The following is a 12,312-nucleotide window of genomic DNA, read 5'->3' as shown; positions in this document are numbered from 1 at the left end:
TCCCTTAGTCAACTTCAAGACTTTGAATAATAAATGTCAGGTATTAGGTTCAGGTACTAAATCAAATTTATCATATCATTATTAAATTTAGATCCTTTTAAAATGATGCACGACTTGCGTGATCAACTGATCGCAAAACAGAATAGGTATGCACCACACTGCTTTATTAACGAGAAAAAGGAACGGGCTCACATCTGACGTCAGTGTTGTAGATGATGCGTGCTCCACGCAGTACCAGCACAAGAGACGTTGCTCGCTCGGCTCGCTGGGCCTCGGCCGAACAACAAGCGCACAGCTCCACATCCATGGCCGCCTCCAATACAGCACATGATAAAAAACCTGGCATCACAGCCTCTCCAACTCTGTAATACATATTAATGCTCTAAACGTTCCGTTGTACAACAAGGAACACTATGCCTTCAAAACAAACTGTGTCTTTCGTAGTCCAACCTACAAGGTAAAACATTAGGTATTACAATTTCGACATTTGCACCTTCTAAACAGGCTGCATAACATTTAAACATTTCATATATCATAAAAAGACCACAGTGATCTGATTTCTAATAATATCAATGTTGTATTCATCAAAACTCAAATTAAGTCATTAAGCCTTGCTAATTATTACTTAAACATGATTATGGGTCATCTAACCTTGCTTGTACCTTATATTATATTTTGCCTTACCAGCATCAACTTTGTTACCATTCCTCGATGTTCATCTCAAGCCTAGCCATAGGCGTGAGGGAGTTCGCAGACATCATCACCGCACCATGGCAGCATTCCCTGGTCACTTCGTCAACCAGTGCGGAAAGCACCGTTGTCCACGTCTCTCAAGTCTTGCACGCAGAGTAGACACTGAACATTTCCGCCCGAAAGCGCAGTAGCGTCGTGAAAACAGGCATCACCGCATAGAGCGTCGTGAAAACAGGCATCACCGCATAAAGCGTCGTGAAAACAGGCATCACCGCATAAAGCGTCGTGAAAACAGGCATCACCGCATGTAGCGTCGTGAAAACAAACATCACCGCACACAGGCGTCGTGAAAACAAACATCACCGCACACAGGCGTCGTGAAAACAAGCATTATCGCACACAGGCGTCACCGCAAGAGGCGTCGTGACTACAGGCATCACCGCATAGAGCGTCGTGAAAACAGGCATCACCGCATAAAGCGTCGTGAAAACAGGCATCACCGCATAAAGCGTCGTGAAAACAGGCATCACCGCATGTAGCGTCGTGAAAACAAACATCACCGCACACAGGCGTCGTGAAAACAAACATCACCGCACACAGGCGTCGTGAAAACAAGCATTATCGCACACAGGCGTCACCGCAAGAGGCGTCGTGACTACAGGCATCACCGCACACAGGCGTCGTGAAAACAAGCATCATCGCACACAGGCGTCATTAAACCAGGCGTCACCGCAAGATGCGTCGTGACTACAGGCATCACCGCACACAGGCGTCGTGAAAACAAACATCACCGCACACAGGCGTCGTGAAAACAAACATCACCGCACACAGGCGTCGTGAAAACAAGCATTATCGCACACAGGCGTCACCGCAAGAGGCGTCGTGACTACAGGCATCACCGCACACAGGCGTCGTGAAAACAAACATCATCGCACATAGGCGTCATTGAATCAGGCGTCACCGCAAGAAGCGTCGTGACTACAGGCATCACCGCACACAAGCGTCGTGAAAACAGACATTACCGGCATTATTGCACGTAGGCGTCATGACTACAGACATCACCGCGCATAGGCGTCGTGAAAACAGACATCATTGCACATGGGTATCGTGAAAACGAACATTACCGCACATAGGCGTCATTGAACCAGGCGTCACCGCAAGAAGCGTCGTGACTACAGGCATCACCGCACACAGGCGTCGTGATAACAAGCATCATCGCACATGGGCGTCATTGAATCAGGCGTCACCGCAAAAAGCGTCGTGACTACAGGCATCACCGCACACAGGCGTCGTGAAAACATACGTCACCGCATGGAGCGTCGTGACCACAGGCATCACCGCCCAACGGCGTATGAAAACATACGTCACCGCAAGAAGCGTCGTGACAACAGGCATCACCGCCCAGAGGCGTGTGAAAACAGGCTTACCCTCTTGCGAGTCTGAAGCTGACGGCTTACTGTTCAACTCATCTCATTGCCAACCGCAATCATGTCTTCGAGCTCAGGCCACCGAGTAGCCTCATTTCACATTATGCCGCATCAGCCGTGTCAGCATTTCTCGCTAGCAGCAATACGCCGAACACATGACACTCTTGCATATGTCCCTCTGAAAACATATTAAGGGCAGTAAATTGGTTCATGCAACCACGTAACACCGATGGCTTTATGCAGCTTTATGTTGTTGCATACCACTCAATCATGTTCCATTATATAATTATTACTCATCTTTCCAAATAAACATATTTTAAGAAACTCCCAAAGTACAAAAACATTTATTCATATTTCAATTTAATTATTTTACTGCACTAACATGTCAATCCTAAACTCAGTTACTCTAGCCACATAATCTCAGGGCTAGAACACTTAGTAAACACACTCTTATTTTTATATTTTCTGAAGAAATTTACGAATCGCAGATATATTTTTTTTTTTTTTGTTGGTGTTGTATACTACCCATGATGTAAAACATTGCAGTTTTATTACCATCATTCATTACTCCCAAACATTATTAACATTAACCTCCCTTACTCATAATTCAGGTAAAGGTTGTACTTCAGTGAGAGTAATAGACATCACCATGATTTGTAAATTGTTTGTCAAAATCAGACTAACGAACACTCACCTGATTCAATTGTTCAGGACTTAAAACCCTTAGGTATACATCTCACCATTATTATCTATTAGTCAAACATATTTGACATGTTACAAACTTCTAACAAGTAGTGGTCAACTTTGCCCTTAGTTTATCTTGTGTGAACTTTAAACAATAACCCACCAGCCAACACCATGCTTGTGTTGCAGAAGCCAATACTGTAATAAAACCCTTATGCATATCATCATTTCTCGCTGCTAGTAAAAGTCATTTGAGATGTGTTAACAACACCCGACCCGGTAGTGGTCAATTTTGTCCTTTTACTTCCTCTTGTGTAAACCAACCAACTATAGGATATATTAGCATCACACTTGTATTAGTTGTGCAGGTCAATATTCCATCACATTTACTATCTGTGAACATAATGTTCAGTTCATCTCCACAATTTTACATACCCCGTTGCAATTATTGTACATGAATAAAATCTTATGAGGTATCTCATTATTCTTTTCAGCTTGTAAATTTCATTTGAAACCTAATCTGTCTTTACCTTTTCTTTGTGAACCAACCAGCTATTACCATCATATTTGTATTAGTTGCACAAGCCAATGTTACATCATAATAAGTATCTGTGAACATAATGTAAACACACACAGACACACAACTCAAAAACCATATAAAGAGTAAGTATATTTAAGACCACTTAACACACTTTACCATCAGGTGGGTACACTAATCCCGTCATACCAGTCATTTAAATAAATGACAATTTAATAAAATGACTAATTTAGTCACCAAGAAATACCGATCAAGAGATCAATTGAAACTCAGATGAGATCATGACAATATTACAGTTAACCATTCAATCTAGGGTAAAGACACCAGTTGGTACACCAGCAAAATCACTGTGCTACAGAAGCTACCAAACTCTGCTTAAAAAGTACTTAATAATATCTCATTTCCTTATATTCATATTCTCATTTCTTACCATAAAGAGAATGTACTAAATATCATTTGAAATTAATTTAAATATTATTCCAATACTTTTTCCCATTGATAGGCATTAAGCTGAATGATCTTATATGACCCCGGTGAACATTAGCAATATTACACCTTATATTACCTAAATGGTAACTAAAAATTCACTCAATACAAATGATTGCTTGTCTCAATCATGATTAATATTGAATTCAGCATTTTTTAAAGACACCAAGTACATTTATTGTACACTATATTTAAGAATTTTAAGATTAAAGATGCCAAGACTGGTTTCATGACTTGAAATAAAAGTCATGTGTCATGTCCCATGGGTCCAAGCATATCATGTCTTATTTTGATTGCTTATATACTTTCTCAATGGCACAAATTAGACTATGTGCATAATCCAATACCACACTTTGAAGGTTCAGGTAACCATCCACTACAACATATTCAAATATACTTACACCTTTCAATTTAAGTATCTCACAGTATTTATTACCTGCTTAGCTATCATAAGCAAACCACTTTGTTGTATTGTAACTTTGTTTCATACGGCCCATGTTAGGCCATACAATATACAATCTATAAATTTGTCTTGCCCGACGGTAACTTCAGATTAGTTGTACCATCAAATGCAATTCTCGGAGTTGAAGTGATCATTTCTGCTCTGGAAATTAAACACAAGCACACCACAGCCACACTAAACCTAGTGTGGTATTACAATAACAATGCATGTTGTGGATACAGTTATCCAATAATAAAGTATAAGTTCCATACAAATAACACACCAAAGCAGTCAATACCATACCAAATGATATATAATGCACATTCATGTTATGTATTTGTTTATAGGACATAATGTCCATACATTAAAGATCAAATTCCAATATCATTTTACGTGTTAGGCTATAAGTGGTATTACGCACTTTTACTCACACAAAACGTTCAGTCGGTTTAGCAATTCGACATACCTGCATTCAGGATTGGCAGAAACCATTTCCAAATAGTTTTTTAAATACTAATAATGTTTCATTTACCACTGGCAATCGTGATCGAGTTGTTGACTCGCCTCGAGCGCATAACTTACCGGCAGGCGGTAATATTACTTACGTACTTTTTCGAAATCGTATGATTTCTAACATTTTACTTCTTTGTTAAATAGGCATTTGTACAATACATATTTCAAACACTTTGCGACCCAAAACTTAGTGCATTTTACCAAAATACGTACGCGTCCATTTAGTGCGTACTTTGATGCTACTTCCAATATTACGATTTCGTACGCGAATCAATTTATTTGATGGAAATATTTTGTGAGCATGCGTGTTTCATATCTCACTTCTGAATTATTAACAGCAAAACGCACTAGGTCTTGAGTAAACGATTTATTTTAACTCGATACACAACAATGCTTGACCGACGCTTCCGTAGATCCGGCGCCAAGCCATTTTGACAGCTCGCGCTCATGACAACCGTCCTGTCAGTTCGGGGCGCGTTCCGAACTCCGCTAACAGTATATGCTTATATCTTTAAAACTACGCAACGGATTTTGATGCGGTTTTTTTTAAATAGGTAATAGTAATTCAAGAGGAAGGTTTATATGTCCAAAGATAGATATAACTCCGTAATAGATGGCTACAATCTAAGGAAAAAACGTGCCTCGAAAATCAAGAAAATTTGATTCTCGTTCAGAGGGCGCTACTAGTTTTGGCTTACTGTCATATAGATGGCGTTGACGGTTTCGTTGGTTATTTAACATTTTTAACGCATATCAGTCACATGAACATGGGTCAAAATCATAAAAATAATTAATGCAAATAAAAAAAAACATTTATCTATATTTAAATACATTTTATCGTATTTTTATAAATCTTCATTTTAAGTTTTAAAGTGTGTCGACAGATGGCAGTGAATTTACTGGGGTTACAAAATTTACTATGACAGTACCGCTCTAGTATAAGTTACTCTATGATATTTCTAATGCATTAGCATTGCAGTCTTGCGAAGCCGGGGCGGGTCGCTAGTTTTTAGGGTTCCGTACCAAAAACGTACAAAAGGAACCCTTATGGTGCGACTCTGTCCGTCCGTCCGTCTATCTGTCATATTGCTAAATATCTCGAGAACTACTTAATTATTTTTATTAATTATGGAAAATACCCAATTTAAAGAGGGGGCAAAATTTCAAACTGTCGTTACCAGGTCAAGTTGGATATCATTTGAAAGAGCTCAAATTGAACATTACAAAGCATTTTTACAAAATGGAGTTATAAAGGAAAATGTGGAAAAAAAAACTTCCGGTTGGTATTCCGTCTGTTCCATTCCAATATCTTGGTCCAATGTGCATTCCGTCTCACCATAGAGTAACTTATACTAGAGCGGTACTGTCATAGTAAATTTTGTAACCCCAGTAAATTAACTGCCATCTGTCGACACACTTTAAAACTAAAATTGAAGATTTGTAAAAATACGATAAAATGTATTTAAATATAGATAAATGATTTTTTTTAATTGCATTAATTATTTTGATGATTTTGACCCATGTTCTTTCACTGATATGCGTTAAAATTGTTAAATAACAAACGAAACCGTCAACGCCATCTATACGACTGTAGGCCAAAACTAGTAGCGCCCTCTGAACGAGAATCAAATTTTCTTGATTTTCGAGGCACGTTTTTTCCTTAGACTGTATCCATCTATTACGGAGTTATATCAGATATCTTTGGTCTCACTAAGCAAAATGTGCGATGCAAATACACATTGGACAGGGAATGGTACCCTAATAAGCGTCATTATTTGCCCACAGTTGAGTATCCTGCCAACAGAACTGAGGGTATACCACTACGAGTCCCAGGAGTGCTGCCTCAATAACTACACGCCCGAGTCCTACATGATTATGCCGCTTGAGGAGCTGAAGACGGCCCTCACTGGCAACAAGTTCATTATATACGTGAACGGTGTTGAGGGGGACCGGTAAGTGTGTATAGTATCTTAGGTGTATCAAAGATAGATATAACTCCGTAATAGATGGATACAGTCTAAGGAAAAAACGTGCCTCGAAAATCACGAAAATTTGATTCTCGATCAGATGGCGCCACTAGTTTTGGCCTACAGTCGAATAGAGGGCGTTGACTGTTTCGTTTGTTATTTATAATTTTAACGCATACCAGTGAAAGAACATGGGCCATATCATATAAAAATAATTAATGCAAATAAAAAAACATTTATCCATATTTAAATACATTTTATCGTATTTTTATAAATATTAATTTTTAGTTTTAAAGTGTGTCGACAGATGGCAGTGAATTTACTGGGGTTACAAAATTTACTATGACAGTACCGCTCTAGTATAAGTTACTCTATGGGTGTATAATGGGGAGTGCTCCGAGGAATTGTTCGGATTAATCCCTGCCGCTTCTTTTCGCCATCGCCCTACGCGACAACATTACCATCCTCACCACTTAGATGGTTGGCAGTCCTCAACTGTGCGTTTCTCTAGAAACTTCCTGCCTCGCACAGCTAAACTGTGGAATGAACTGTCGCCTGCGGTATTTCCTGATCGATATGACCTTCAAACCTTCAAGAAAAGAGCGTATTCCCATCTTAAAGGCAAGATGTTGTTGCGGGTGTCCATGGGCGGCGGTAATCGCTTACCATCAGGTGATCCGTCTGCTCGTTTGCCTCCTATTTCATAAAAAAAAAGGGTCATTATTCACAACAACGGGACTTAATCGCGTAAAATAAGTACCGTCGTTGTGAATAATAATGAGTAAAAATCGTGAAAGTTTAAATCAGTATTTTAGGTGTAAATTAGCGTGTTTGATTCGGATATCACTGGTTTTCTACACAAGCGAATCATACCACACATTGCAAAACAATACAAAAGGCATAGAGTAACTTATACTAGAGCGGTACTGTCATAGTAAATTTTGTAACCCCAGTAAATTCACTGCCATCTGTCGACACACTTTAAAACTAAAAATGAAGATTTATAAAAATACGATAGAATGTATTTAAATATAGATAAATGTTTTTTATTTTATTTGCATTAATTATTTTTATGATTTTGACCCATGTTCTTTCACTGATATGCGTTAAAATTGTTAAATAACAAACGAAACCGTCAACGCCATCTATACGACTGTAGGCCAAAACTAGTAGCGCCCTCTGAACGAGAATCAAATTTTCTTGATTTTCGAGGCACGTTTTTTCCTTAGACTCAAAAATAGATATAACTCCGTAATAGATAGATACAGTCTAAGGAAAAAACGTGCCTCGAAAATCACGAAAATTTGATTCTCGATCAGATGGCGCCACTAGTTTTGGCCTACACTCGTATAGAGGGCGTTGACTGTTTCGTTTGTTATTTATAATTTTAACGCATACCAGTGAAAGAACATGGGTCGAAATCATATAAAAATAATTAATGCAAATAAAAAAATAATTTATCCATATTTAAATACATTTTATCGTATTTTTATAAATATTTATGTTTAGGTTAAAAGTGTGTCGACAGATGGCAGTGAATTTACTGGGGTTACAAAATTTACTATGACAGTACCGCTCTAGTATAAGTTACTCCAAAGATAGATATAACTCCGTAATAGATGGTTACAGTCTAAGGAAAAAACGTGCCTCAAAAATCACGAAAATTTGATTCTCGATCAGAGGGCGCCACTAGTTTTGGCCTAGTCTCGTATAGAGGGCGTTGACGGTTTTGTTTGTTATTTATAATTTTAACGCATGTCAATGGAAGAACATGGGTCAAAATAATATTAAAATAATTAATGCAAATAAAAAAAATCATTTATCTATATTTAAATACATTCTATCGTATTTTTATAAATATTTATTTTTAGTTTTAAAGTGTGTCGACAGATGGCAGTGAATTTACTGGGGTTACAAAATTTACTATGACAGTACCGCTCTAGTATAAGTTACTCTATGATATGTCTAATCGGATTATTCCGTTCCAGCCTGGCGACCGTCCTGTACGACATCAGCACGGGCAAGCAGCTGAGCATCTTCGAGCCCTACCTCCAGGGCGAGAGGTTGTGCGCGCGCACAGTCTTCAACTACAACTTCGGTCTTTGCACCGTGCAGCACCTGCAGGGCCTCAACGAGATCTACCTGCAGAAGATGGCGGACATCGAAAAGGTGCAGCAGCTGCTGGGCGAGCTCTACGTTTTCTACGATGAAGGTGAGGGCCCTAATGTAACTGTCCAAGGGGGATTCGCTCGGTTCTCCATACCATAGAGTAACTTATACTAGAGCGGTATGTACTGTCATAGTAAATTTTGTAACCCCAGTAAATTCACTGCCATCTGTCGACACACTTTAAAACTAAAAATGAAGATTTATAAGAATACGTTAAAATGTATTTAAGTATGGATAAATGATTTTTTTATTTGCATTAATTATTTTTATATGATTTTGACCCATGTTCTTTCACTGGTATGCGTTAAAATTATAAATAACAAACGAAACAGTCAACGCCCTCTATACGAGTGTAGGCCAAAACTAGTGGCGCCCTCTGATCGAGAATAAAATTTTCGTGATTTTCGAGGCACGTTTTTTCCTTAGACTGTATTCATCTATTACGGAGTTATATCTATCTTTGGTCATAGTAAATTTTGTAACCCCAGTAAATTCACTGCCATCTGTCGACACACTTTAAAACTAAAAATGAAGATTTATAAAAATACGATAAAATGTATTTAAATATGGATAAATGATTTTTTTTATTTGCATTAATTATTTTTATGATTTTGACCCATGTTCTTTCACTGATATGCGTTAAAATTGTTAAATAACAAACGTAACCGTCAACGCCATCTATACGACTGTAGGCCAAAACTAGTAGCGCCCTCTGAACGAGAATCAAATTTTCTTGATTTTCGAGGCACGTTTTTTCCTTAGACTGTATGCATCTATTACGGAGTTATATCTATCTTTGGTTCTAAAAATATCCACTATGAAATGTATAGATGTCGCCACTTGTTAGTTCCGCAATGATCCCCGCTAGATGGCGCCACTGTGTATGTGTAAGAGCGCCTGTTGTTATTTTCATAGCAAATCCCCTAGATTGATTAAAAAAAAATAGATGGCGCCACTTGTTAGTTCCGCAATGATCACCGCTAGATGGCGCCACTTGCTAGTTCCATAAAAATCCGCCAGAGGCGCCACTAGTTAGTTTGGCAAAGATCCGTCAGATGGCGCCACTTGTTAGTTCCGCAATGATCACCGCTAGATGGCGCCACTTTGTATGCGAGTTATCGATTCGCTTAATGGTTCTCGATGAAATGTATAGATGTCGCTAGAGTCAGTGGACGTGTAATTAGTTTATGTAGCTTCAGATAACATAGTAAAGTTCCGAGGGTTCCGTACATTACACAGTTTTAAACAATGTATTTTTTAAAGGAAAAAACCGAACCCTTATAGGACCACTAAGAGTTCAGTTTCTTTCTGTCCGCTCTTCTGTCACAGCCTATTTAGTTTATAATTTTCTGTAGGCATTAAAAGGGTTTTATTCAATATCTTAATTTCTGATCGGGTTTGTTATGAGATTAAATAAATTTAATTATATTTCTTAATTTGTTATAGGTACACCGGAACCGCTCGAGGAGTTCGAACCCGGCACCCTGTGCGCCGTCAAATCGTCCGACGGCAACTGGTACCGCGCCATCATCATCATCGGCATCAACCGCGACGCCGACGTCACCGTACAGTTCCCCGACTACGGCAACAAGGAGACCGTCCCCAAGGACAAGGTTAAAAAACTAGACCCTAGTTTCTTCGAACCGTGCGCTCGGGCTCTCGTCGCGAAGTTAGGACTGGTACCACTCCGCCACGACGCGGTCACCGAGTTGTCCAAATGGACTTTAGACAAGGAGGTGCAAGTCACGCTCGTATACGAAGACGGCTGGCTCGCCACTCTACACCTGGACGGAGCGGACTTGTCCATGAAACTGGTCAACGAGAAGCTGGCCACCCCGGAGGTGAGTTCCGAACCCGTGCCGCTTCTCAGCAACGCGGTGCTCCATTTCCAGATGCCCGACAAGGTCGGCAAGATCGAACAGATCCAGGCCGAGCTCGCGGCCGCCGCCGACACGTACGAGGACCTGCAGACGCTCGAGTTAGGCACGCCGTGCGTCGCCAAGCACTTCGCCGACGGCCTCTGGTACCGCGCCCGGGTGCTCTACCCCGACAACAAGAATACCGCCGTGCGCTTCATCGACTACGGCAACCTCGTCGTGTTCCACAAACGGCGTGGCCTCATCAAGAAAATGCCGGAGAGTATGTACGTGACGTCGTGCCCACCCGCCAGTGGTTCGAGGCGCTCGTCGACCTGCTAGTGGCCGTACCCCGTGCGCAACCACACCGACCGGCACGTGGCGCAGGGCTCAGAGCGTGAGCCCTCAGAGCGTTCTGCGTGCAGCTCAAGCAAAAATACATTCTCCTAAACGGGACACTCCATCTTCAACCCCGAAAAGAATTATCACTTTTTAGTTTTTAGTTTTATCAAAAAAACTAAAAACTAAAAAGAGATAATTCTAAAGATTCCATAAATAATAAGAGAACAATACTGCACCTAGCGTTAAATCAAATGATGTCAGTAAAATTATAGAGTAACTTATTTGCGGTACTGTCATAGTAAATTTTGTAACCCCAGTAAATTCACTGCCATCTGTCGGCACACTTTAAAACTAAAAATAAATATTTATAAAAATACGATAATATGTATTTAAATATGGATAAATGATTTTTTTATTTGCATTATATATTTTTATATGATTTCGACCCATGTTCTTTCACTGGTATGCGTTAAAATTATAAATAACAAACGAAACAGTCAACGCCCTCTATACGAGTGTGGGCCAAAACTAGTGGCGCCATCTGATCGAGAACCAAATTTTCGTGATTTTCGAGGCACGTTTTTTCCTTAGACTGTATCCATCTATTACGGGTATTAGATATATTTGGTAAAATCGAAGAAATTAAAATCGATATTGATAATAGTTATATTTTTATATATAAGGTACAATAAAATAATTGTTGTAATAATAGTAATTTACTTTATACACAGTGTAACATGAGGATACCGAATAATTTTAACAGCGTATTCCTGATCATGTTTAAAGACTAAAATGTCCTATAAACTTTTCTGTAATTTGCCTAGTTTCAGAGTTAATACCAATTTAAAAAAACAAGTTTTTATTGTTACATAGTGCAAAACGCATTTTTGATGTCGATGTTGTCACTGTGGGACGTAGTCTAAGCAATGAGGATATAATTAGATAGAGCGGTACTGTCATAGTAAATTTTGTAACCGCTGTAAATTCACTGCCATCTATCGACATACTTTAAAACTAAAAATGAAGATTTATAAAAATACGTTAAAATGTATTTAAATATGGATAAATGATTTTTTTATATGATTTTGACCCATGTTCTTCCATTGATATGCGTTAAAATTATAAATAACAAACAAAACCGTCAACGCCCTCTATACGAAACTAGGCCAAAACTAGTGGCGCCCTCTGATCGAGA

General features: G+C 39.2%; 1 protein-coding gene across 1 annotated transcript in view; it reads left to right on the top strand.

Moving 5' to 3' along the window:
* LOC134753807 (uncharacterized) overlaps positions 1 to 12,312 on the top strand; it is a 68,515-nt gene extending 56,203 nt beyond the window's left edge. The window contains exons 10-12 of the mRNA XM_063689749.1: positions 6,569 to 6,735; positions 8,739 to 8,962; positions 10,366 to 12,312. Of these exons, the coding sequence (XP_063545819.1) occupies positions 6,569 to 6,735; positions 8,739 to 8,962; positions 10,366 to 11,117 (1,143 nt within the window). The 3' untranslated portion in view covers positions 11,118 to 12,312. The remainder of the gene's footprint in view (positions 1 to 6,568; positions 6,736 to 8,738; positions 8,963 to 10,365) is intronic.

Source organism: Cydia strobilella, chromosome Z (genome assembly GCF_947568885.1).
Source record: "Cydia strobilella chromosome Z, ilCydStro3.1, whole genome shotgun sequence".
In the NCBI taxonomy this organism is placed as follows: Eukaryota; Metazoa; Arthropoda; class Insecta; order Lepidoptera; family Tortricidae; genus Cydia; species Cydia strobilella.
The sequence above is the reverse complement of the archived record's forward strand: the minus strand, read 5'-3'. Positions and strand labels throughout refer to the sequence as shown.